Source organism: Grampus griseus (assembly GCF_964374135.1).
Source record: "Grampus griseus genome assembly, chromosome: 11".
Classification (NCBI taxonomy): Eukaryota; Metazoa; Chordata; class Mammalia; order Artiodactyla; family Delphinidae; genus Grampus; species Grampus griseus.
In genome coordinates, this window is record NC_139005.1 from 98,963,950 (window position 1) to 98,986,136 (window position 22,187).

Below are 22,187 nucleotides of genomic sequence, written 5' to 3' on the forward strand. Positions count from 1 at the left end.
CGACCCCTCCCTTTCCTTTGAGGCCTCAGCCTAGAGGCTGCTCCTCCGGGAAGCTTTGCCGACAACCCCACGCCCCCTCCCCACCCCCACCCCAGCCCCGAGGTCGATACCCTGCCCCTCTGCACTCCCAGCCCCTCCTCCCTCCGCTGCAGCCTCGGGGATGGATGATGGGCGGTGGGGGGACGCGCACTGAAGCACCTGACGTTCATCCTTCTGTCCCCCATCCTGGCCTGGGGCTTTTAAAGGAGGACCTCATTTCAGGCTCATTTCTGGGACCCCACCATGCCCAGCAAGCTCCGGGCCCCGAGGAGATGCGCGATGATGGATGAGGGGAAAGGAATGCGGGGAGGGGTGGCTGCACCATCCCGTCCTGCTTGGCGGAAAAAGAGGGGCTCGGGGACCAGAAGTGAGGGTTTGAGCCCGAAACCAGGGGAGGGACTTGGGCAAAGCCCCCCAGCCCACTCTGGGGCTGGGGCGATGCAGGAGCTGCTGGAGCAGCCGAGCGGCCCCAGCTGCGGCCCAGCTCCGGCAGCTCAGGCAGGCAGCTTCCCGAGCTGCAGACCCCTGGAGAGGCCTCCACAGGAGTCCTGCCCAGCGTTACCAGCGAGACCCCACACTAGGCTAGTCTGGAAGGAGTGGAGTCCTAGAGGCCACCGCTGGGCCTCAGGGTGTGTGGGCCGGCCACCCACGGGGGACGAGCGAGGCCACCTGTGTCCACCTCCTGGAGGGCGTCTCAGCCCCGGCTGCCCTGCCGGCCACTGGCCTCTGCCTGCAGGGGGAGTAAGAGGACTCCTGATCCTGGGCCTGCACTGCCTGCATCTGGGCTGCTTCCTTGCGAGGCTGCAGGGGCAGCCGTTCTACAGCATCCCAGGTGGCTGCAGGATTCCAGCTGTGCTCAGAGAGGCATGCAGCCCACCAGAGGACAGGCCAGCCAGGGGGGCTGGCCAGGCAGCTCCGGTCCGGGCGCTGCTCACCCCTGGCACCCTAGGAGCAGTGCCCGCCCAGGGGAGGCTGCAGGTGGGCCCTGACCCCCCTTCACCAGTGCATTTGGTGGACCACCTGCCCACCTCCCAGACTCCTCCCAGGACTCTGCTGGGCACTGCTGTGGGTGCCAGGCCTGCGACTCCCTGGGAGCTCTGAGACCTACAGGTTCTGATTCCCAAGAGTCCTGGGACGCCCAGGTCACGCAGCTGAGTCCCCAGGTCCTACAAGACCAAGGACCTGATGAGCAGGCGGGGGCATCAGAGAAGGAAGGTGGGCTCAAGCTCCGACCAAGAGGAGAGAAGGGCAGGGACAGCAGCAGGGGAGGTCCAAGGTCATGTTCAGCTGAACCTCCTGGCTCCCGGTGGCCCTGCCCCAGCGCCATGCCTCCTGGGGGACGTGCTCTACTCAGAGGACCTCACAACTTCCTGAGTGTCGGGAGCTTCAGTCCCCACTCGCCTCTCGTCCCCCTCCTGGGCCCCTCAGGCCCCCTAGACCACAGCTGTGCCACCCCAGGCCCACCCAACCCAGGTCACCTGCCCCTTTTCCCTTCACCAGGCCCACAGCCAGCCCTCCTGACCCCTCCCCACCTCCCAGCTCTGGGCGTTATGAAGTTCACTCAGGTATCTGACCCAGACCCTTCCTGCTACTTTTTAGCCCTGTCTTCCCTGTTCTGTGCCCGGTGAAGAGTGAGTGGCCGTCATCCCCTCCCTGAGACCTGCCTCAGCCATTCTCTTCCCACTCACCTCTGTGAGGCCTTGCACAAGGCCCCGGGGCCTCAGTTTCCCCTTGTGGGAGTTGGCATATGAATTGGGTGGAAGGAAGATGCCAGAAGACACCTAAGTTCAAATCCCGGTTCTGCCTCTCACCAGCTGGATGACCTTGGGCAGAATACTGTATTCTCTGTGCCTCCGTTTTCCTATCTATAAAATAGAGCTAGCACTGACCTATCTGGGAAAGGGGTGCTGTGAAGGTTATGGGTAACCGTGGACCAGACCCAGCGGCTGGCGTGGTGGAGGGCGTTATTCAGTATTCCACAGGCCTGCTCACTTCCAAGGGCCCTCAGCCTGCTGGGGGAGGGGGGTGGTCCCAGCAATGAGACCTCTGCCCATGAGGACAAGAGCCGAGATGGAAGGTGAGGGAGGACAGAAGCCCCAGCGAGCTTGTTGGGGAAGCGGGGGCGTTATAGGGAAGAGGGGTGTGGGCAAGGGATGGTGGATGAAAGAGCATCCCTCGCACAGGCACAGCTGGAGCAAAGGCTGGGCAGCGGCTGGGGGCAGCTCTGGGGAGGGGAAGCTTGCTGGCAGGGCCAGGGGCCTTGTGTGGGGGGTCTCGGGCTGTAGGAGATGAGACAGAGGGTCAGGAAGGACTTCAAAGGCCACAGCAAGGAGAGAGCCTCTGCCCACCATGGCCACAGGGCCCCTGTGGGCTCTGCCCACTAGGCAGCAGCTGAGTGGACAGCCTGTAGGGGGAACAGCGTGAGAGACCTCAATGCAAGAGCTCGGCCTGAGAGCAAAGTGTGGGCAGGAGTGTCCTCCAGACAGAGGAGGAGGGAACCCAGCCTGGCTGGACAGAGCTGGCTCCTCTGTGTCCATCCCACAGAGGGGGAAATTGAGGCTCAGAGGTGTGGAAGAGCCGGTCCAAAGCGCTTTCCGTCTCCCGGGCTGCGTCAGTCCGCAGCTGCACCCCCAGAATGGGCTTCCTGCCTAAGGCAGGGGTGGAACGAAGACCTGGAGCCCCTGGGGGTCAAGGCCAGGCTTGAACCTCCTCCCACCCCCCCGGGCCAGACCAGGGCCTGGCCTCCAGCAAGCCTGAATGAGTGAATGAACAAGTGAATGAATGAATGAATGGGTGATGGAGACGTTGCACTCAAAACTCCAGGCTCCCCCTGCTAGTGTCCCCGAATCCTACTCAGGGAAGCCCACAGGACCGCTCCTGCCTCGGTGATTCTGTGCTCTCTCCAGCACAGAGGGAAGGCAAGCCTGGAGAAGGTGCATCCCGGGCAAATTCAGAGGCAGGATGGTACCCGGCATGCCCGGGGCCAGCAGAGAGAGATGGGCCAGAGCCCCGGGGCACAGGTGTCACTCTGGGGGCAATGAGCCACCGTGTGCCGGGGGTGTAGGGACGCCTGGCGAAATGCTTCTGAGATAGTAGCCTCAGAGGTGGAGCCTGGGGCTGAGGGTCAGGGGGTCCCCCAGGCTGGGCCAGGCAGTGTGGGCTCGAAGCCTCGGGCAGGGCCCCTTGGAGGATGTGTTGGGCGGCCCTGGGAGGCCGGGGCTGGGGTTGAACCGTAGCCAAGAAATAAGTACAGTCTGGGCACTGGGGCCGTGGCATTCTCGGAGCTCTTTCCTCATTCCTGGCCCTGTGGGAGTAGCCGGACCCTGGCGTTCCACCGCAGCCGCCACCGCGGATTTGCTTACCGTCTGGTGGGAGCAGGGGCCTCCTGCCAAGCACCCCGCAACCCCCCGGCCCAGGCCTGGCTCAGGCCCCACAGAGCCTGTTGACCCCCGAGTCCTGGCCCCGGCCACCTCCGGCTGCCACATGGGGAAACTGAGGCCTTCTGGGGGGGGCGCACCATGGGCTGCCGTGCCCCGGGTTGGGAGGCGGGAGGGACAGGGCTTGGACTCCAGATCCAGGGCTCTCTCCTGTCTCCCCCTGGAGGGGCGCACCCTCCTCCAAAAGCCCACCTGGTGGCCCCTCCGCAGGGATGTGGGTCTGGGGCCAGGCTCTGTGGGTACCCAGGCAGACGGGGGCTGTTTGATCAGCGGTTCTGCCTGATGCCAGGCTGCCGGGACAGCGGGCAGTGGCCAAACCGGCCCCACCGCATGCCTTCCGGCCCTCAGCAGGAATGCCATTCATCCTCACTGCTCACACGGTTAGTTGCCGCGGGCGGAGGCCGGGCCTCTGGGGAGAAGCAACAAGGCCTGGTGGCCAGCCAGGGGCCGCTGAGCTCCCAGGGACCTTGGTCTGCCTTCCCACACCTGGAGAGGGCAAGGAGCGCCCCAGGGGGGCGCTGGAGTCAAAACCCAGCGGAGGCAACTGGACAGACCCACGGGGACCCTGGGGACAGACCCCTCCTGGGGTCAGAAGGGGAAGGAGGCACAGAGGGGGCCAGACGGGCCCAGGGCCTCCTGGCTGCGGGTCACCCACCCTCAGGCTTCCGCTTCTCCTGAGAGTAGCACCCAGCCCCGCAGCCCTAGTCAGCTCAGCACGGGGCCGTGGCCCTCCTGTCCCTGCGGCCTGACCCAGGCTGTCCAGGGAGGCCTCAGGGTCTGTGCCCAGCTTCCACCAGTGGCCCTTGCCAGATGGGGACAGGCTAAAGGTTCCTGTAGGTTCAGCATGGCAAGCCCCACCCCTCGCACGGCACCAGCCCAGCCCGCACAGAGGGGCGAGGGGGAGCGGGGCTGGGCCGGCCTCGGCGGGCCGCTCAGGCGTCTCCCCGCCCGCCCCAGAGCTGCAGAGACTCCGCACACTCACTTCTCTGATTCCAGCTTTATTGGAGCCGAGCGCTCCCCTCTCGGGGAGGCCAGACACAGCCCATCAGAACCCCAGCAGCTCTCCTGAAGTGAGGGCACTGCGGAGACACGCAGCGCCTTGGCCACCCCCGTCCCTGCCTGGGCCACGCTGACACCCCACCCCCACCCAAGGGAAGGGCTGCTGCTGACAGACTGTTAGGGGGCGGCGGGGTCTCGGTGGCGGCACCTCGTAGCCGAGGGACAGTGCGCATGACTTGGTGGCATCAGGGGCCCCAAGGGTCCAAGGGTCTGTTTCAAGCAGGAGGAGGAGGCTGGCTCGGGGACAGCGCGGCCACCCCCGCCCCCCAGCACCCAGTGTAGGTCACAATAATTTAAAAGACACTATAGACATTTCGACGCTATATAACAATATAAGTTAACCAGGTTCCTTGGCAGAAGATGCTAGGCCTGTGGACTCGGGGGTGTCCTGGGACCCGGGATCGGGGGGGAAGGGGACTGGGGGGCATTCACAGTGGCCTGGAAGCTCCCAAGACAGCCGCTGTTGGTGGAGCGTCCTGGCATCATCGAGGCAGGCAGGGTGGACGCCAGGGCCAGGGCCCAGGGTCACTCACCCCAGGCTAATGTCCGGCCCACTTGGCTGGTCAGTAGCCTGAAGACACATTTCCACGGGTTTCTGCGAGAAAACACCCTAAATTCAGAGCAGGGACAAGTGCATGGGCAGTGGTGCTCCAGAAGCAGGTGCACACCAGCCTTTCTGGGCCCGGACAAGTTGTGCCTCAGTCTCCCCAAGGTGGGTGGGAATAGTGTCAGAGGACACGTCCAGTGCCAAGTCCCCGGCCCCCAATCTCTCCCTATCCCGCACACAGTTTAAAACCAAGCAGGACCCCTTTCCATTCCCGTTTCCCAGGTTTCGGGGTGATTTGGACCTCAAGGGAGGGCCTGCGTGGTATGGGGACCACGGGGGAGTGTCTGCTGGCACAGCAGGTGGGAACCCAGCGGAGCAACGCCCTATCCGAGTTTTCTCAGCAACCGGGCCAGGGCGAAAGGACCAGGATTGGGCAAGAAGACCACAGGAGAAACTCTCAAAGGCACCTCGAGGCGGGGCGTGGACCCCAGTGAGGCTGGCAGCGGGGGGGAAGAGCACGGCCAGATTTTTCAAGGCATGGGGGCTGCCCCTCACCCTGGGCATCCCTAGAACATGTCCTTCAGGGTCAGGAGGCCTGGTATGGGGGAGCCTCCACTTACGGCCTTGGGGTCTCTGGCTAGTGCTTGAGCCATTCTTGGCCTCAGTTTCCCCATCTGTCAAATAAGGCGAACACCCCTGAACTATCCCCCTTCCCACCAGCTTGCCCCAGCTCAGCGCTGTCCTGGGGTTTCGGCTGGTTCCAGGGTGGGAGGGGGCTCTGTAAACTAGGGGGTGTCAGGCTGGCGGGGGACTGGAAGGGCACCAGCATTAGGGAGGGGATGCAGCACTCCTGGAACCTGACATGGGTGACATTTTGATTTGCTAGAGCTGGTTTTCAAAAGAAGGAAAGGAAGGGCCAGAGGTCCCTGTCCGTGGCTCTCCTCAGAGGCCGTCTTGGTCATGTCAGCCACCAAGCCCCTGCCCAGCTCACATGGGGACCGCGTGCACCGCCACCTCCCCAGGGACAGGGCCATACACAGGGATGCTCCCGAGGGTACCCAGGGGCCAAAAGAGGAAGCAGAGAGCAGCAAGGGGATGAGCTAACACAGAGTATGGAGTTAGGACCGGCTATGCCTTAGTGCTAAAGTCCTCTTCTGATACTAAGAAAACATAAATAATTTTTGTCAACATTTGCCCAAACCGCCCTGGAGCCCAGTGACTGAGGTGGCCTGGGACAGTCTTTCCGTGTCCATACCACCAGGCGGGGGAGGACACTCAGAGTCTTGTCGCTTTGCTTTCCGGGGTATGTGGGTGTCCTTGGGGTTCACTCTCCCGGAGAAAAGAAAAGAAATTCACTGGGCCCCTCGGTGACACTCATGCCATTGGCCTCGCCCTCTGGGCCAGGTGACGGGCACTGTTCTGCCACGGGAGGGGACAGGAATGGCAGGAGGGAGCCCCTGGGGGGCAAGGAGAGGGTGACCGGCCCCGGGGGAGCTCTGCCGTGCCCGCCCGCGGAGCTCCCACCTTCTCCACCCACCTCTGCCGGCGGCCCAGCTGGGAGCAGAAGTGCAAAACGCCGCGGGGCGGGGCCGCGGGGCGGGGGGGCGGGGCCGCGGGGCGGGGAGGAGCCGCTCACTTGCAGGTGAAGACCTCGGTGCGCTCGCTGCACGTGTTGCACTTGACGAAGCAGCACCAGTGGAACTTGCAGTTGCACTGCCAGACCTTGGTGTACTGGTGGGTGTTGTAGCCTCGGCCGCAGCACATGGTGTCGCAGCCGTCGGCGCCGGGCGACGTGCGGTTGCAAAGGCGGCCCTGGGTGCCCACGCTGCCCGTGGCCGCGTCCTCCTCGCAGTAGTTGGGCGACTTCTCGATGTACACCAGGTCCGTCTCCATGGGCTTCTGGTAGCTGCGCAGCTGCTTGATGCGCAGGAAGGTGGGCTGCCGCAGGCGGCTGGCCCGCACCACCTCCACCTGCACCGCCACGTTGTACTTCTCCTTGAGCAGGTGGCCCACCTCGCGGAACTTGGGCAGCGTGGTCCAGCACGTCTTGGTGGTGCACGAGCCCGACACGCCGTGGCACTTGCACTCCAGCTTCATGCGCTCCTCCAGGACCTGCGGGCCACAGGGCAGGCTCAGTGTGGGTGGAGGGTCTGGGCCTCCCCCAGACCTGGACCCGGCTCCCCACCTCCCGCTGCGTGACACACGGTCCGTGTTTCCTCCTCCCACAGCCTCCGTCTCCTCATGCATTGAGCGGGGCTACTGACCACAGGTGGGAAGTTGGTGCGCGCACCCATCCAGGCTGGAGGAGACACCTCTCGTCGGTGCCAGGTCCAGCGACAGCAGGTGCTTAATAAGTGTGGATCCCCCACCCCTGTCTCTTCCACTACGCACCCTCGTGCCTGGGGTAGGCCCTGGCATGCAGTCGGCGCTTAATGAGTGGCTGTTCAGTGAAAGCCTGGCACGCACACGGAGCTCTGTACCCCTTTGCTGAAGGACAGAGTGGGGGCGGGCGGGAGGTGAGTGCATGGATCCGTGAGGCCCGGGCGTGCCGTCTGCTGGGAAGCCGCCCTCCGACAGTGTTGTTCTTTCTCTGCCGCTCCCTGAGGGCCCGTGATGGGTGCAGCCGTGTTTTCCTTGGGCCTCCCTCCTTGGCCCTGGAAAGCCAATTCCCAGAGCCAGCCCTGACCCCAGGCACTCATTTACCTGGATCGAAAAGGCCCTGCCAGCCAGGCCTGATTAAAGATGGGGAATCATTAGCTGCCGCCCCACGACTGCACAAGGGCCATTTGTCAGCTGTCTGGGCTCCCGCTGGCCTCACTGTGACAGCCCAGCCCTACAGGGTCTTGGCCACCCTCTGCCCCCTGGTCCAGAACCCCAGCCCTGACCTTCAGTGAATGAATGAATGAATGAACAAATGAAAGAAAGACAGAAACACCCACGGTGTTGGCTGCCGCCCCCTCACTTTCCCTGCCCTGAACCTCAGTGAATGAATGAATGAATGAACATATGAAAGAAAGACAGAAACTCCCACGGTGTCGGCTGCCGCCCCCTCGCTTTCCCTGCCCTGAACCTCAGTGAGTGAATGAATGAACAAATGACAGAAACACCCACGGTGTCGGCTGCCGCCCCCTCGCTTTCCCTGCCCTGAATCTCAGTGAATGAATGAATGAATGAACATATGAAAGAAAGACAGAAACTCCCACGGTGTCGGCTGCCGCCCCCTCGCTTTCCCAGCCCTGACCACACGGGGCCCTGGACCGAGGCAGGAACCCCGGGGCTCACACTCCAGGTGGGAAACAGGAAGAAACCAACACACAAAGCAGCAAAGTGCAGGGGCTGTGACAGGGGGAGGCTGCCTAGGGTGGGGGGCTTCCTGGAGTAGGCGGTGCCTGTACTAGGTGTTGATGGTGGAGTAGGAGGTCATTAGACAAAGAGGAGGGGGAGCCAGGGCAGCACAGCACAAGCAAGGAAGGGGAGACTCGGCCCAAGTGAACATGACGTGAGGCTGGTGGCTTGGGGATGGAGACAGGAGAAGCTGGGGAAAAGGGAGGAGGAAGGAGAAGGAAGGGTGATGCTCTGTCATGGGTGGGCCGAGGTGGGGCGGCCCCGATATCGAGAGGAGGTTTGGGGAACACTCAGAACTGGAATTGCAGGGCTTGGTGACTGTGCCGTGGGGTGTTTGGGTGGAAGGCACTGGCCACAAGTCGGGTCTGGGGATCTGGGTGAAGGGTGGGACCTCCACCCCGGAAAAGCATATCTGGACCTCTTCTCTGCCCCCTGCCCCTCCCCTGTCTCCCCTTCATCGCAGTCAGACCTCTCCTTTCCCTCCTTCAACCCCACCCCATGTTCATCTTTGCTTGGACCATCCCCTTCCTCCAAAAGCCCCTCCCTCCATTAATCTACCCTTCAAGGCCGGGAAGCTTCTCCTGCCCTGGCCACACTGCCTGCCGTGATGCCCCCGGGCCAGGAGCTGACCAGATCATAGCCCTCTCAGAGCCCCCAGCCCGGGAAGCAGTTCCCCCACCCCAGGCTGCTAACCCCGGAGGTGCCTCCTCAGACAGGTGGTGATGGCCAGAGACCTGGCAGGAGTGTCCAGGCTAGCATTTGTGCCAGTCAGGTGGTCCAGGCTTAACGGCCATCGGGATGCCCACGTCGGCTGCAGAACAGCTGCCCCACACCTCGCTCTGCCATCTGCCCCGAGCCCCTTCCCTCCACCCGTTCCCTCCACGTTCAGATCCTGTGTGACAGTCAGCAGATGAAGCCGACCGGGCAGCTGTTTGCAGAGCAAGGGGTTGAACCCTTGCTTGGCTGGGTCCCGGGGCTGAGCCTCTCCCGGGACACGATCACAGGATTCAAGAAGGTGCTGTTTCGGCCTCCAGTGCCCTCACGACAAGAGCGACAGTGACGGTGGCGCCAGTCCCGCTGCCCCAGGAGACCACCTGGGAGGGTGCAGTGTGACCCACCCTTGCCTAGAGGAGCTGGCGGCTGAGCAGGGCCCCTCCCCTGGGCCTCACCCCTGCCCCACCACCCTAGGTAGTGGAGGGGGTGGATGGGGGAGCTCCAGAAAAGGGCTGACCGGGATTCTTTCCAGAATAATGGACGGCCCACACTCTGGGGACAGTGGTTAGTTACTGTCAAGTTAGGGGGAGTCACAGGGTTGATGGACCGTAGTCCTGAGGGAGCCAGGAGTTGAGCAGGTCTCAGCTTGTCCAGCCCTGGCCCACCAGGGAGGCGGTGGGCCATGTGCCGGTCTGGGGTGGGCTAAGAGAGTGTCCCCCCCAAATTCATGTCCACTCAGAACCTCAGAAGGTGACCTTATTTGGAGATAGGAACTTTGCAGATGTAAGTAAGACTCGAGATGAGATCATCCTGGTTCAGGGTGGGCCCTAAGTCCAAGGACACATGTCCTTATAAGAGACAGAAGAGGAGGGAACACAGACACAGGGGAGGGGCCACGTGAAGACAGAGGCAGAGACTGGATGATGTGGCCACAAGTTAAGGAGCACCTGGGGCCACCAGGAGCTGGAAGAGGCAGGAAGGGTCTTTCCCCGGAGCCGTGGTGGGAGCTTGGCCCTGCCGACAGCTTGATTTAGGCCCTCTGCCTCTATGAGAGAATAAATTTCTCTTGCTCTAAGCCACGCAGTTTGGGGGACTTTGCTGTGGCATCATCAGCTTCCTCTCCACGTGACTTGCTGAACTCCATGGCCCTGAGGGGGTGGAGGGGTGGGCCTGGCCGCTCTATTATGGGGCCAGGGTGCCCCAGCACTGGGATGACCCGTGAAGGTCTGGACTCAGTTCTCTAGGAAGCCTCAAAAGCCACACCCATCCCACCTCTACTGCCATGATCAGCCCCCGGGGACACTGTGTGGCCACCACCGTTGGCCTCTTCCAAGGGCTCAGACCACAAACACGCTGCACAGCCCCACAGGGTCAAGGCTGTTGGAGAGGCAGTGGGGGAGGGGCACAAGGTGCATTACACCCACTGTGCGGATGGGAAGACTGACTCAGCAGAAGGACCGGGCCAGCCAGGGCCTCACAGACAGCTGGGGACAGCGCTGGCAGGAGAATCCCGGCTGCTGACCACCTTAGAGGCCTTTCCTGGGGCTGCCCTGTCCCTGACGGGCCCTCGCACTACCCATCTGCCCTCCCAGACCCTGACAATCTCCTTCTCCTCAGTTCATGGCTTCCAGGTTCATGGCTTCACCCCAGTCCAAAACCCCCAACATGCTGACCCTCTTCCATCCTCATCCCCCTGAACAGGCCCAGGCCCCTTCACCAGCCTCCTTATTGTCATGCCTCCTGTCTCCCCGGGGAACCAATCCTGCTAGCCTCCATTTCCCTTATGCCTTTTCATCACCTGTCAATTGGCAGGACCCCCTCCCGCCCACCCCCTGCTGCCACCGAGTCCCCATGTGTAAAATGGGGACAGTGAGACCGTCCTCCCAGGGGTGTGGGAAAACCCCTGCTCAAGACCTAAGCCACTGCAGAGGCTCAAAGGGGGGTGGGGGGGCTAGTTCAGTTGAGAGTTCAGACACACCTCCTCCTCCAGCGAGCCCTCCTGGTGCCTCCATGTAAGTGAATCTCTCCTTCCTCTGCCCTCCCAGACCCAGATCACTGTTTGCCTGTGCCTAGAGAATGGGGCCTATGTGCTGTCTGTGAGCTCCTTAGAGACAAAGGCTGTCACTCATTTCTTCACTCATCTGTTCATCTGACAATAATTTAATAACCACCTGCTGCATGGCAACCTGCACATCTACAGGATGAAGTCAAACCCTGGGCCTGGCGTTCAAGGCCCATTCTGGACTGGTCCCTGCTTACTTCTCAGGCCCTTTGTCACCACCCCGCGTGCTCCCGCCAGCCGGAACCATCTGCAGTACCCCTCCCCACCCTCCCCCACTCCTCCCACACCCCTCCCCCACTCCTCCCCCACCCTCCCCACCCCTCCCCCACTCCTCCCACACCCCTCCACCCCTCCCACACCTCGCAGGTGCCAGCTCCTTCTGCCTCTGCTCTTCTCAGCTCCGGTATGTGGACACCACTGCCTCCCGGAAGCTACTGCTACCCCTCCCTCAGGTCCCCGGGCTCTCACTGTTTCTGGGTGCAGCCCCTGCTCCCCTCATGTGGCCCCAGTTGGAGCTGTGGGAGCTCCCGCGGCCAAGGCTATGTCTCACTCCTCCCTGACCCTGCACCCAGCATAACGCCTGGCACACAGAAGGGGCAGCGAGAGTGAACGAGCCCAGCTCTGGGCCCTGCGGCAGAGGGCATCTTCAACTCTATGCCTGGAAAGGCAAGTCGTGCCTAGCCTGCAGAGCCCCACAGGCCCTGGCGCCCTGGGTGCAGCCCCCCGGGCTGGAGAGCCAGACCCAGAGGCGTTCCACTTGGCTGGCTACCCTATCTCGGGCCATCTTGCCGCCATGGCGGCCGCCCCTCCCAGCCCAGTATCTGGGGCCCTCATCTCCCAGGGGCGGGGCTGGACTCGCCCTGAGTTCTTCCCCAGTGCGTCCCGGCTTGAATGTCCTCGGTTATCACCCACCACTCTGCGGCCCGCACCACGCATGAAGCTGGCTGCCCAAGAGCCCCCAGCTCAGTTTCTGCCCTGTTCCTGCTTCCTGGGAACACCCCTTCCTCCAGTCTCTCACAGCAATCTAAGCCAAAGGCCGCCTCCTCCAGGAAGCCTTTCCTCGTATATCGGCAAGACCCCTCTAGGAGCAGGGCAGGGACATGGACTGTGGCCCAGGGGCCTCCCCTCACCCTTGGGTCCCAGGCCAGGCCCAGTTCCCACCTTGTGTGCAGACAGGATCCCTGTCTCACCCCTACCGCCCACCAGCTGGGGGCCGCGGGCGTCACTTCACTCCCGGCCTCAGTTTTCAAACCTCTGTCATGGGAACAGTAAGGCCCAGCTCTTCGGGCTGCTGGGACGGACAGAAGTGACGGCTTGCGCTCAGCACTCCCCACCCCGCACTTTCAGGGTTCAGGTCACCAACTCCCTCCGCTAGGAGAGGGGCCCAAAGCTCAGAGAGGGCCACAGCGTCCCCGTGTAACGCGGCCGTCACACGTGACCCAGGCCTGCCCGCCCCGCCCCGCCCAGTGCCCGCCCTACCTTCCTGCCCGCCTCATTGTTGTGCAGGTTCATGAGGCGCCTGGCGTTTTTCTTGATCTCGCGGGCGTCCACGAAGCGCCGGGAGAAGTCGATGCCGTAGCGCACGTCGGCGGAGCAGCCGCCCCACTTCCAGCCCTCGGCCTGGTTGTAGTAGCCCTGCTTCTCGCGGTCGCAGCCGCAGTTGCTCAGGTTGCCCTGGCTGCAGGCGGCGGTGACGGCGTGAGCCACGCCGGCGGCGGTGATGGCGTACGTGAAGGCGGCCTCCCGGCTCCCTGCGGGGAGGGGGCGGGTGCGGACGGTGAAGCCCCGCAGGTCCCGGCCCGGTGGGCTCAGGGGACCCAGTGCTGGGCCCTGGTCCTGCTGCCGGCCGGCTGTGTGACTCTGGGCTCAGCCCTTAGCCTCTCTGAGCTTCTCACTCAGCAAAGTGGGGCCGATAGAACCCACCTTTCAGGGCTGTGGTGAGGACGGTATACAGTGGGCACTCGATGCATGCCACGGCCCTGCCACCGGCATGTAAGACACCTCTCTTCCTGTCCCGGAAGCCTGGGCTGGAGAGGCCCAACTTCCTCCTGGGAGACAGCAGTGCGGGGCGGGCCTGGGAGGGGATGTTTGGGGTCTGGGCCTCTGTCAGCCTCCCAGCGCTGCTCTTCATGAACCAGCCACTTGTGCTGATCCCTTTGGGGGGCACCCACCCCACCAGCCAGGAGCCAGACAGAATCGCCCCAGCTCAGAGTGGCGCCAGAGCCCTTCGTTGCCGTCTGTCTCTCTCCCTCTCTAAGCACCCACTGTCACCCTATCACCAGGCCCTGGCCTCCTGAATCTCCCTTCTCCTCCGACACCCCTGCCTGCTTCAGGGGTCTCTGAACTGCCACACTCAGGTGCCGGTCCTCCCGACCTCCCTCACCCGCCAGCCACCCTCCAGGCAGGTGCAAAGTGCAGCTCCGCACCCCCCCCCCCACACTTTCCCTCCCTCTCCTCTGCCTGAGCTGAGGAGGGAAGGCCTGCCGTCCAAGCCTGAAGTCCATGTCCAGCTGGACCCCCAGCCCCCTCTCCCCGTCCGCCACCCAGAACGACCCAAATCCGGTACTGCTCACATGCTCCTGGACGGTTCCTGGTCTTTTCGGTGTTATTTCCTTCCCCTTCATGCCCAAATTTTAACAACTTACCAAGGCCAGTTCCAATGCCTCCTCCTCCAGGCAACCTTCCCAGACCACCAGCCAGAAGGGAGCCCGGGCTGCCTGATCTCCCTCAGTGGCAGGTCTGACGCTCTCATTGCTCTCGACACTGTCCACCTGGTTAGCCCTACCACTGGGACTTGCCAGCTCCACACGGGTCAAAGTCCCCTCAGATGAGCGGGTCCAGCTCTCATTCTTTATTTTCCACAGCCCCCAGCCTGTGCATCCTGCCATCCGGGCCCCAGTCTCTTGAGCCCCTCTCACCTTGCCCACGAGCACAGAGGCTCCCTGTGGGCCACGGCCGGTTCTGTGTGGTCCCCAGCACCTGCCACTACGGGTACAGAGCTCAGTGATGTCGACTGGCCCAAAGCCAAGCTCTGCTGAGCGGGAATCGCACTGCCGTCAGCAATAGCGGGGTGTGGCCACTGCAAACCCACGACCCCATCCTTGCACAAGCCCTGTGTTTGTGCCCCGCGAGCACCAGCGTGCCCCTCTGTGTGCTGTCCCTGTTGTCGGGGGCTGGCGTCATCCCCCCAGACTGAGGGAGGGTGGAGGGTCAAGTTAGGCCCATTCCATAAACATCCATTGAGCACCAACTGCATGCCCAGCCCTGTGCTGGGCGCCGACTGTGTGCTCTGGGGTCCACCTGCTCACCCACCAACCAGCTGAGGGGGGCTCACCTAGATGGAACCCCTGTTCCCCTGGGGGGCTTACCTTCAGGGAGGCCCCTGTCCCCAGGGTGGGGGGGCCACCCTTGGTGGGGTCCCTGTTCCCTGGGGGGCTCACTTATCTGGGGTCCCTGTTCCCGGGGTTTCTCCCACTCAGGATGAGGACCAGGGTGAGACCTTCTGGTCTCCGGGACCCAGGGCAGAGGAGGCTTTGGTTGGCCTCTGCTGTCTCGGAGGGGCCATAGCTTCCTGGAAACTTCCATCCTCTGAGAAGAGCTGATGGAAGGTGGTGTCGGGCATCCCTTCCTCCCCAGAAAGATCAGGGGATCTTTGCAAAGGGCACAGGGCGGCACTGCCCTCCCAGGGCCTTGCTGGACATCCAGCCCCTCCTCCTGGGTGGGCCCTTCCTGCCCACACTTCCCACCTCCCGCGTGGGGACCGCTCTGCTGCCACTGCTCTGTAAGAAGCCTCTCTCAGCACAGTGAGTGGCTCCTGGAGGATCACCGAGGAGCCCTGGTCCCTGCACCGTCCAGGCCACCAGCCGGGAGCACCAGACAGACACAGGGACAGGGAGAGGATGGTGCGAAGCGGATTACTGAACTCCTCGCTGTTGGTTTGGTGTCACCCAAGCCCAGCAGGGCCTGCGACAAGCTTGCGCATGGGCGGGGGAGCAGCGGTGAACTCGTGAGGGGGTTCCAGGAGAGGAGGGGACCACAGTGCTCTGCGAGGAGGGGCACAGGGAACCATGGAACCTCCAAGAATGCCGTGACTTGCCTCTCTAAGGGAGGGCGGGGGGGGTGGAGTCAGGGAAGGCTTCCTGTAGGAGGTGACATCTTAAAATAAATCTTACCAAGAAGTATGAGTTAACTCCCCATGAGTGCGTGAGAGTGTGTGTACGTGATGTGCGTGACTGAGTACATGGTGTCTGAGTACGTGAGCGTGTGAGTATATAGTTGTGTGGTGCGTGGGTGGTAGGTGCATACTCCTGGTGCAGAGGTGTGAAACGACTTTCTGTTGCTTGCACAAGTCTGAGATCAAGAGCAATAAGAAAAGAGGTGGCCGAGGTCCCAGGGAGCCAGCTTGTGGGTGGCCAGAGATGTCCCATGCAGCAGCGGGCACTTTCCGTGCAGGTGCTGGGGCACGAGGCTGTAGGATGTGCATCTTGGAGCTCACTCTGGCTACGCAAGGGGTGGGGTCCTGGAACTGTTTCGAAAGTGGATCAGCAGAGCTGCGCTTCTCTCCTCCTCACACCATCGCTCACCTGCTGTCACGGCACCAGCACCCCTCTAACCCTTAGCACGTGTTCTCATCGCACTGTCCCGACAATCGTGCGAGGCAGGTTTCATCCTTATTGCCATTGCACAGGGGGGGACGCTGAGGCACACAGAAGTTATGAGACTAGCTGTTAGGGGCTGAAGCCGGACTCGAGCCCAGGCAGAGGAATCAAAGCCCAGCGAGGCAGACAGAGGGACTCGGGGCCTGGGGCGCAGGTCACCGGAGGCCATCCTGCCCCCAGCTTGGCCCCCGTGCAGCTCGGTGACCTTGGGCAGGAGGAGGCAGGAGAAGAGGTGTGCACAGCCCCCTTGCAGAGGAGATGCTGCACTTGGACGATCTGTGGACCCCAGGCGTGCGGTGGTGGCGGGGCGCTAGTGGCAGGGGAACGCCGGCGGGGAGCTCTGGGGAGGTAGAGCTAGCCTCAGAGTGGGCGTGTCACAAGCTAGTCGCCCAGCAAGGGGTTAGAAATCTCCACCAGTTGTGTAATCACACCAAGAGGCCAGGCCAACGGCGTTAAAAGTGCCACAACCAAGCCCTGCCTAGGCGAGCACGGTGCGGCCTGCCCTCGGAAGCCCTGCCCGTGACCCTCTTCTTCCCCAAACGCTCTCCCTCCCCATCGGCAGCCAGATGGGGGACTCCCACGTCCTCCGACCTAACGCCCCCAAGCAGGCCAGCAGGCGCCCATGCCGTGCCTATGTGTTTGGAGGGCATTTCACAGAACCCTCTCCCAGGCTTTCTGCTCCCGCCTGGTTTCTGCCCTGCTCAGCTCAGACCCGGTTACTCATCAGTTACTCACCGGGCTGCCGCTCCCACTAATTCCTTTTTTATTTGCTTTTAATGAGCCAAACCCTCTCATCTCACCATGGAGACAAAGGGGAGGCAAGCAGTGAGAGCGCTGCAATCTAGGGAGAACCGAGGAGAATGAGGTGGGGTCCTGGACGGAGGGGTTCCCACGTGCCCGCACTCTGCACATACATCTTATTTAATGCTCACGACAGCCCCGTGGCCCCATTTCACAGACGTGGCTGCAGACTCAGAGGGCTTCGTTACTGGCCCCAGGTCACAGTGTGCCTGACGTGGAGGGATGAGACGGGCCCCTCCCCCATCACCACAGGGGCTGGCTTGGAATCCCTGGCATGTCGCCTGCACGTCCTCCAGGGTGAGAAGGAGCCAGTGTGTAGATTTAGAAAGAAGTCCCTTGGGCTTTCCCGGTGGCGCAGTGGTTGAGAGTCCGCCTGCCGATGCAGGGGACACGGGTTCGTGCCCCGGTCCGGGAAGATCCCACATGCCGCGGGGCGGCTGGGCCCGTGAGCCATGGCCACTGAGCCTGTGTGTCCGGAGCCTGTGCTCCGCAACGGGAGAGGCCACAACAGTGAGAGGCCCGCGTACCGCAAAAAAAAAAAAAAAGAAGCCCCTTGAACCCGTGCCCCAGGGCCAGCAAACATCGATGGCTCCCCAAGCTTCAGAGATGCCCTCGAGCCCAGCCGTCCCACCCACCACGCCATCAAGCCCCACCTGGCCAAGCGTAGCAGCCGGCGCACACCACTGCTCTGGAACAGGAGTAGCCTGGCTCCCTGCTGCCTGCGCTGGGGGACGCTGGCCCCCTCCTTGCTGGGAACCCTGCCTGAGCGCCCACGTGCCTGCAGCTCACCCAGGCTCTGGACGCAGCTGGGAGGCCCCCTGCTCCCGGAAGCCCCATTGGGGTGAGGGCCCTCCTCTGGGCTCCTGCCAGGTGCCCGCGGGCTGCAGGGGTGGTGGGTCGGATCCATGTCTGATTCTTCCAGGTACGCCCACCCTGCAGCATCATTCCGAGTCTTCATGTGAGCAGGGCTGGGGCTGGACGCACTACATTCATCACCTTCTTTTTTTTTTTTTTTTTTGCGGTACGCGGGCCTCTCACTGCTGTGGCCTCTCCCGTTGCGGAGCACAGGCTCCGGACGCGCAGGCTCAGCGGCCATGGCTCACGGGCCCAGCCGCTCCGCAGCATGTGGGATCTTCCCGGACAGGGGCACGAACCCGTGTCCCCTGCATCGGCAGGCGGACTCTCAACCACTGCGCCACCAGGGAAGCCCCATCACCTCCTTTTATCTCCACGACCACCCACGGAACAGAGCCTCTTGATGAGACCCATCTCGCAGGTGGGAACACCGAGCCTCAAAGGCGGGAAGTGATTTGCTCCAGGCAGTAGCAGTAATGGCCGTCTGAGCACAGCGGCTGCTCCAGCTCTGTCTGCTGATGAGGGTGGGGAGTTGGGGGAAGGCAGCGAGGATGGTCTGTTTGGGGCCAGCAGCTGTCCTGGGGGTACGCTTCAGACTTGGGAGGCCCGGGGGCCCCTCTTGGGATCCAGAGCCACCCCAGCGTGGATCTGTACCCCCAAACACCAGAGCCAGCAACAGGGCTCTGCAGTCTGCGTCTGGCACCTGACAGGTCAAGGTGGGCTCCATTAGCCACGCGGGGCCCCGGCCCGAGGTTTCGGGAAAGCAGAGAGGGAGGTACAGGGAGACTCGGGGAGGAGCAGGCAAGAAAGCCTTGGACTTGCATTCTCACAGCTGCTGTGCGGCCCCAGGCAAGTCACAAACCCTCTCTGAGCCTGCGTCCCCATTCGCCCTACGGCCCCAGGAGCAGCTCTAAGAGCAAACAGCACAAATGGGCATCGCCCTCAGCATCACCAAATACTGAGCGGGCCAGGGAAGCCCAGGTACAGTGCAGGGACCCCAGGACAGGCCCAGGCCCCTCTCTGTGCTGTCCACAGCCTCCTCCCAGTCCGCCTGCCCAGCTGCCGCCTCCATGCCTATTCCGGATGAACCCACAACAGCCACGCCCTCAGAGACCACTGCCCCATGGATAAACTGAGGCGTCGGCCGCTCAGGGGCCAGCCAGCTCTGCTCTCCCTTTGCTCTTGGTTATTCAAACTTAACCGCACCCCCACTGCCCCGCTCCGTGCCGGCCAGACCTGACTCCCAGGGAAAGAGGGTCTTCCTGGGTCAGTAGGGCCTAGCCCACCCGGCTGTCCCCTCACCCTGACCCCGATGAGGACGCTGGGGACCAGGCAGATCTCTGTGAGCAGTTACTGGAGGGGACAAATGTGGCTCCTGGGTCATGCGGGGGCCTGGGCAGAACAGAGGTCCCCTTACCCCCCCAGGGCAGAGCTGGGGGCTGTGCCGGCCCTCCCCAGGCCCCAGGCACACACATCCTCCTCAGTGTCTCCTCAAAGCCACCTGCCACTTCCTAGCATCCGTAGGGGCCTGGCACACTATCTTTAGAAAGCCACAAAAAGCCCTAATTGAGCTCATAATGACCCGATTAACTGCGGGCCTGGGGAGGCAGGGTGAGAAAAGCACTTGCATCCTTCTGAGAAGGGGAGCTGGGGACCCGGCACCTAGAGGCTGGGAGGGCCTCAGGGACCATCCAGTGCGAGCCACTCAGTGCAACTCCTCAGACAAGGAGTCTGAGGCCCAGAGAGGGGCAGCATGCTGCCCAAGGTCACACAGTGGCTCAGGAAGTCGGGGAGCCCAGACCTGACATTCCAGAATGACTGAGGTGAGGTCAAAGCCCCAGAGAAGGGGCTCAGAGTCTGAGACCTCGAGTTTAAGTCCAGACCCTAAAATTGGCCAGTTGGGTGACCTTGGACCAATCAAGGGGCCTTTCTATGTCTCGATGTCCCCACTTTGCAAAATAAGGATGACTGCTCTATATGGCCAAGTCACCACGTCAGGGGACCCACGTGTGGTCCCGGGTGGGCAGGCCTGGCCCCAGCACACAGAGGGTCGCTGACGTGAGCTTCACGCCCACACGTGTGGGACACACCACACATGGGCTCTCCGTGGGTGTACACAGGTTTAGGCATCCATGCATGTGTACCTCTGCATGTGTCCCCATGCCCGTGTCCCTGGGCATATGCCTGGACTTACGTTTGCACAAATGCAGTTCCTACAAGCGTGAGCAAGTGTGTGCTCCCGTGTGTGTTCCTGTGCTCGTGGCCAACGCAGCTCAGATCTGTCAAACCCTGCCTCTCTGCCAACCTGTACTTGCCCCTCTTTGAAAAAACACAGCATTTTCTACAATTCAGTAATAAAAAGGCAAACAACCCAGTTTAAAATGGGCAAAGGACCCGAATAGACATTTCTCCAAAGAAGGTATAAAAATGTCCATTAGGGCTTCCCTGGTGGCGCAGTGGTTGAGAGTCCGCCTGCCGATGCAGGGGACACGGGTTCGTGTCCCGGTCCGGGAGGATCCCACATGCCGCGGAGCGGCTGGGCCCGTGAGCCATGGCCACTGAGCCTGCGCGTCCGGAGCCTGTGCTCCGCAATGGGAGAGGCCACAACGGTGAGAGGCCCGCGTACTGCAAAAAAAAGAAAAAAAAAAAATGTCCATTAAGCACAAAAAAAGATGCTCAACGTCATTAGCCATCAAGGAAATGCAGATCAAAGCCACGATGAGACAGCACGTCACACCCACTAGGATGGCTAAAATACAAAGAGAGACACTAACAAGTGCTGACGAGGACGTGGAGAAATCAGAACCTTCGTGCACCGCTGGTGGGAATGGAAAATGGTGCAGCCGCTATGGAAACCATTTGGAGGTTCCTCAAAATGTTAAATACAGAGTTACTATTAATATTTAACCCAGCAATTCCTCTCCTAGCTATGTACCCAAGAGAAATGAACACGTGTCCACACGACAACTTGTATGTGAATACTCATAGCAGCCTGATTCGCGATAGCCAAAGGAGGAAACAACCCAAATGTCCATCAGCGGACGAATGGATAAAGAAACTGTGGTCTCTCCACACAATGAAACACTCTTCAGCCATATAAAGGAACGGAGTACTGACACAGGCTACGACATGGAGGAACCTTGAAAACGTGATGCTCAGTGAAAGATGCCGGACACAAGAGCCACATGGTGTATGACTCCATTGATATGAAACGTCCAGAATGGGTAAATCCACAGAGATAGGAAGCAGATGAGTGTTGCCAAGGGCGAGGGGGATTGGAGGATGATGGCTAAGGGTTTCTTTTTGGAGCGATGAAAATGTTCTAAAATTGACTATGGTGATGGTTGCACAACCTGTGACTAAAAACCAGTGAATAGTACACTTTAAATGCTTGAATTGTACTGTATATGAGTTATATCTCAATGAAGCTGTTCTAAAAACATACAGCATCTGATGGTTTTAGGGGATTGCATACAACCTGTCCTACTCGATTTAAACTCTCACAGGGGCCCCACCTCACAGTGAGCATGCTTGGCTCAAAGGAGGCGGGTGACTGGCCCAAGGCCTCACGGCAGGCTGACCACAGAGCTGGGATCTGACCCAGGACCCCAGAGTCCATGCTCGGACCACTCCCCCCACACCCACCAGAACAGGGAAACCATACAGTCTGTCTGCCCCCTCACTGACCAGGCCTGAGACCCAGGCTTGCATGTGTCACGCCCGGGCACCCTACTCCATCTCTCACCCTTCCCTCCCTCACTCCTCTGCTACCATCCCAGCACCAAGCATGGCCTGCCCTCCTGGCCAACCCCAGGGCCCTAGGGAGGAGGCCCTCAGCCCCTAGCCATCCCCAAGCCCACGGCCAAGCATACAGCGGGACAAGACTAACACATCACAGCCCAGGGGACCAGCGGGCTTGGGAGGGTTCACAGGGAGTGCAGGCAGAGGGCCTCGGTCAGAACCACGGACGGGACAGCAGGGCGGGTGGCTGTAGGGAGGGACTTGGGTGGAGGATGCCCAGTGCGGGCCCCTCTCAAGAAGGATGCCGAAGGTGAGTCCTATATGACAAGAGGAATGACCCATGCAAAGGCACAGGGAACAGTGTTCAGGCAGAGGGAACAGCAATGCTAAGGTCACAGGGAGGGAGGGAGCCACGTGTGTATGGTTTGATGCAGAAGAGATAGCCACTCCATGGTGACTTTGGGAGCCCGTGGGGACGATATTAGATTTTATTCTATGAACATGGAAAGCCCCTGGAGGGTGCTGCTGTGACCGACATTGGACATGGGACAGGGTGGGCTTCCTGAGTCCTTGGCCCGGCCAGTGGGACAGTGCCAGCTGGTAAGCTCCCCCACTCCTCTGAGACCCTCCACCACCACCCCATTCAGCCCTCAGGCTCCCAGGAGCTTAGAAGGGGTGGGAGAATACCTCCCTCTGCCCACAGTTTACAGGTGGAGAGATGGAGGCCAGGGAGGCCAGGAGACACCCTAGGCCACACCAGCAGCTCCCGGGGTCCCCCAGCGGGGCAGCACAGTGCCCGTGTCCCAGCCTTGGCTCAGTCATGGGGCCTGGGCACGCACTCCCTGCCCGAGCTGCATCCCAGCACACACGGGCGAGGTGGAGAGGCTGTGGGTGGGGGGAGGCAGGGGAGCCTAGAGATGCCTTGAGGC

General features: G+C 61.8%; 1 protein-coding gene across 2 annotated transcripts in view; it reads right to left on the reverse strand.

Moving 5' to 3' along the window:
- Nucleotides 1–6,577: 6,577 nt before the first annotated feature.
- The window catches only part of WNT7B (Wnt family member 7B), a gene marked incomplete at its 5' end in the record, with an annotated part of 50,301 nt that continues 34,691 nt past the window's right edge, over nucleotides 6,578–22,187 (reverse strand). For both annotated transcript variants that reach the window (XM_082666873.1, XM_082666874.1), the window contains 2 exons: nucleotides 6,578–7,194; nucleotides 12,683–12,954. In XM_082666873.1, coding sequence (XP_082522999.1) covers nucleotides 6,715–7,194; nucleotides 12,683–12,954 — 752 coding nt within the window. In that variant the 3' untranslated portion in view covers nucleotides 6,578–6,714. The remainder of the gene's footprint in view (nucleotides 7,195–12,682; nucleotides 12,955–22,187) is intronic.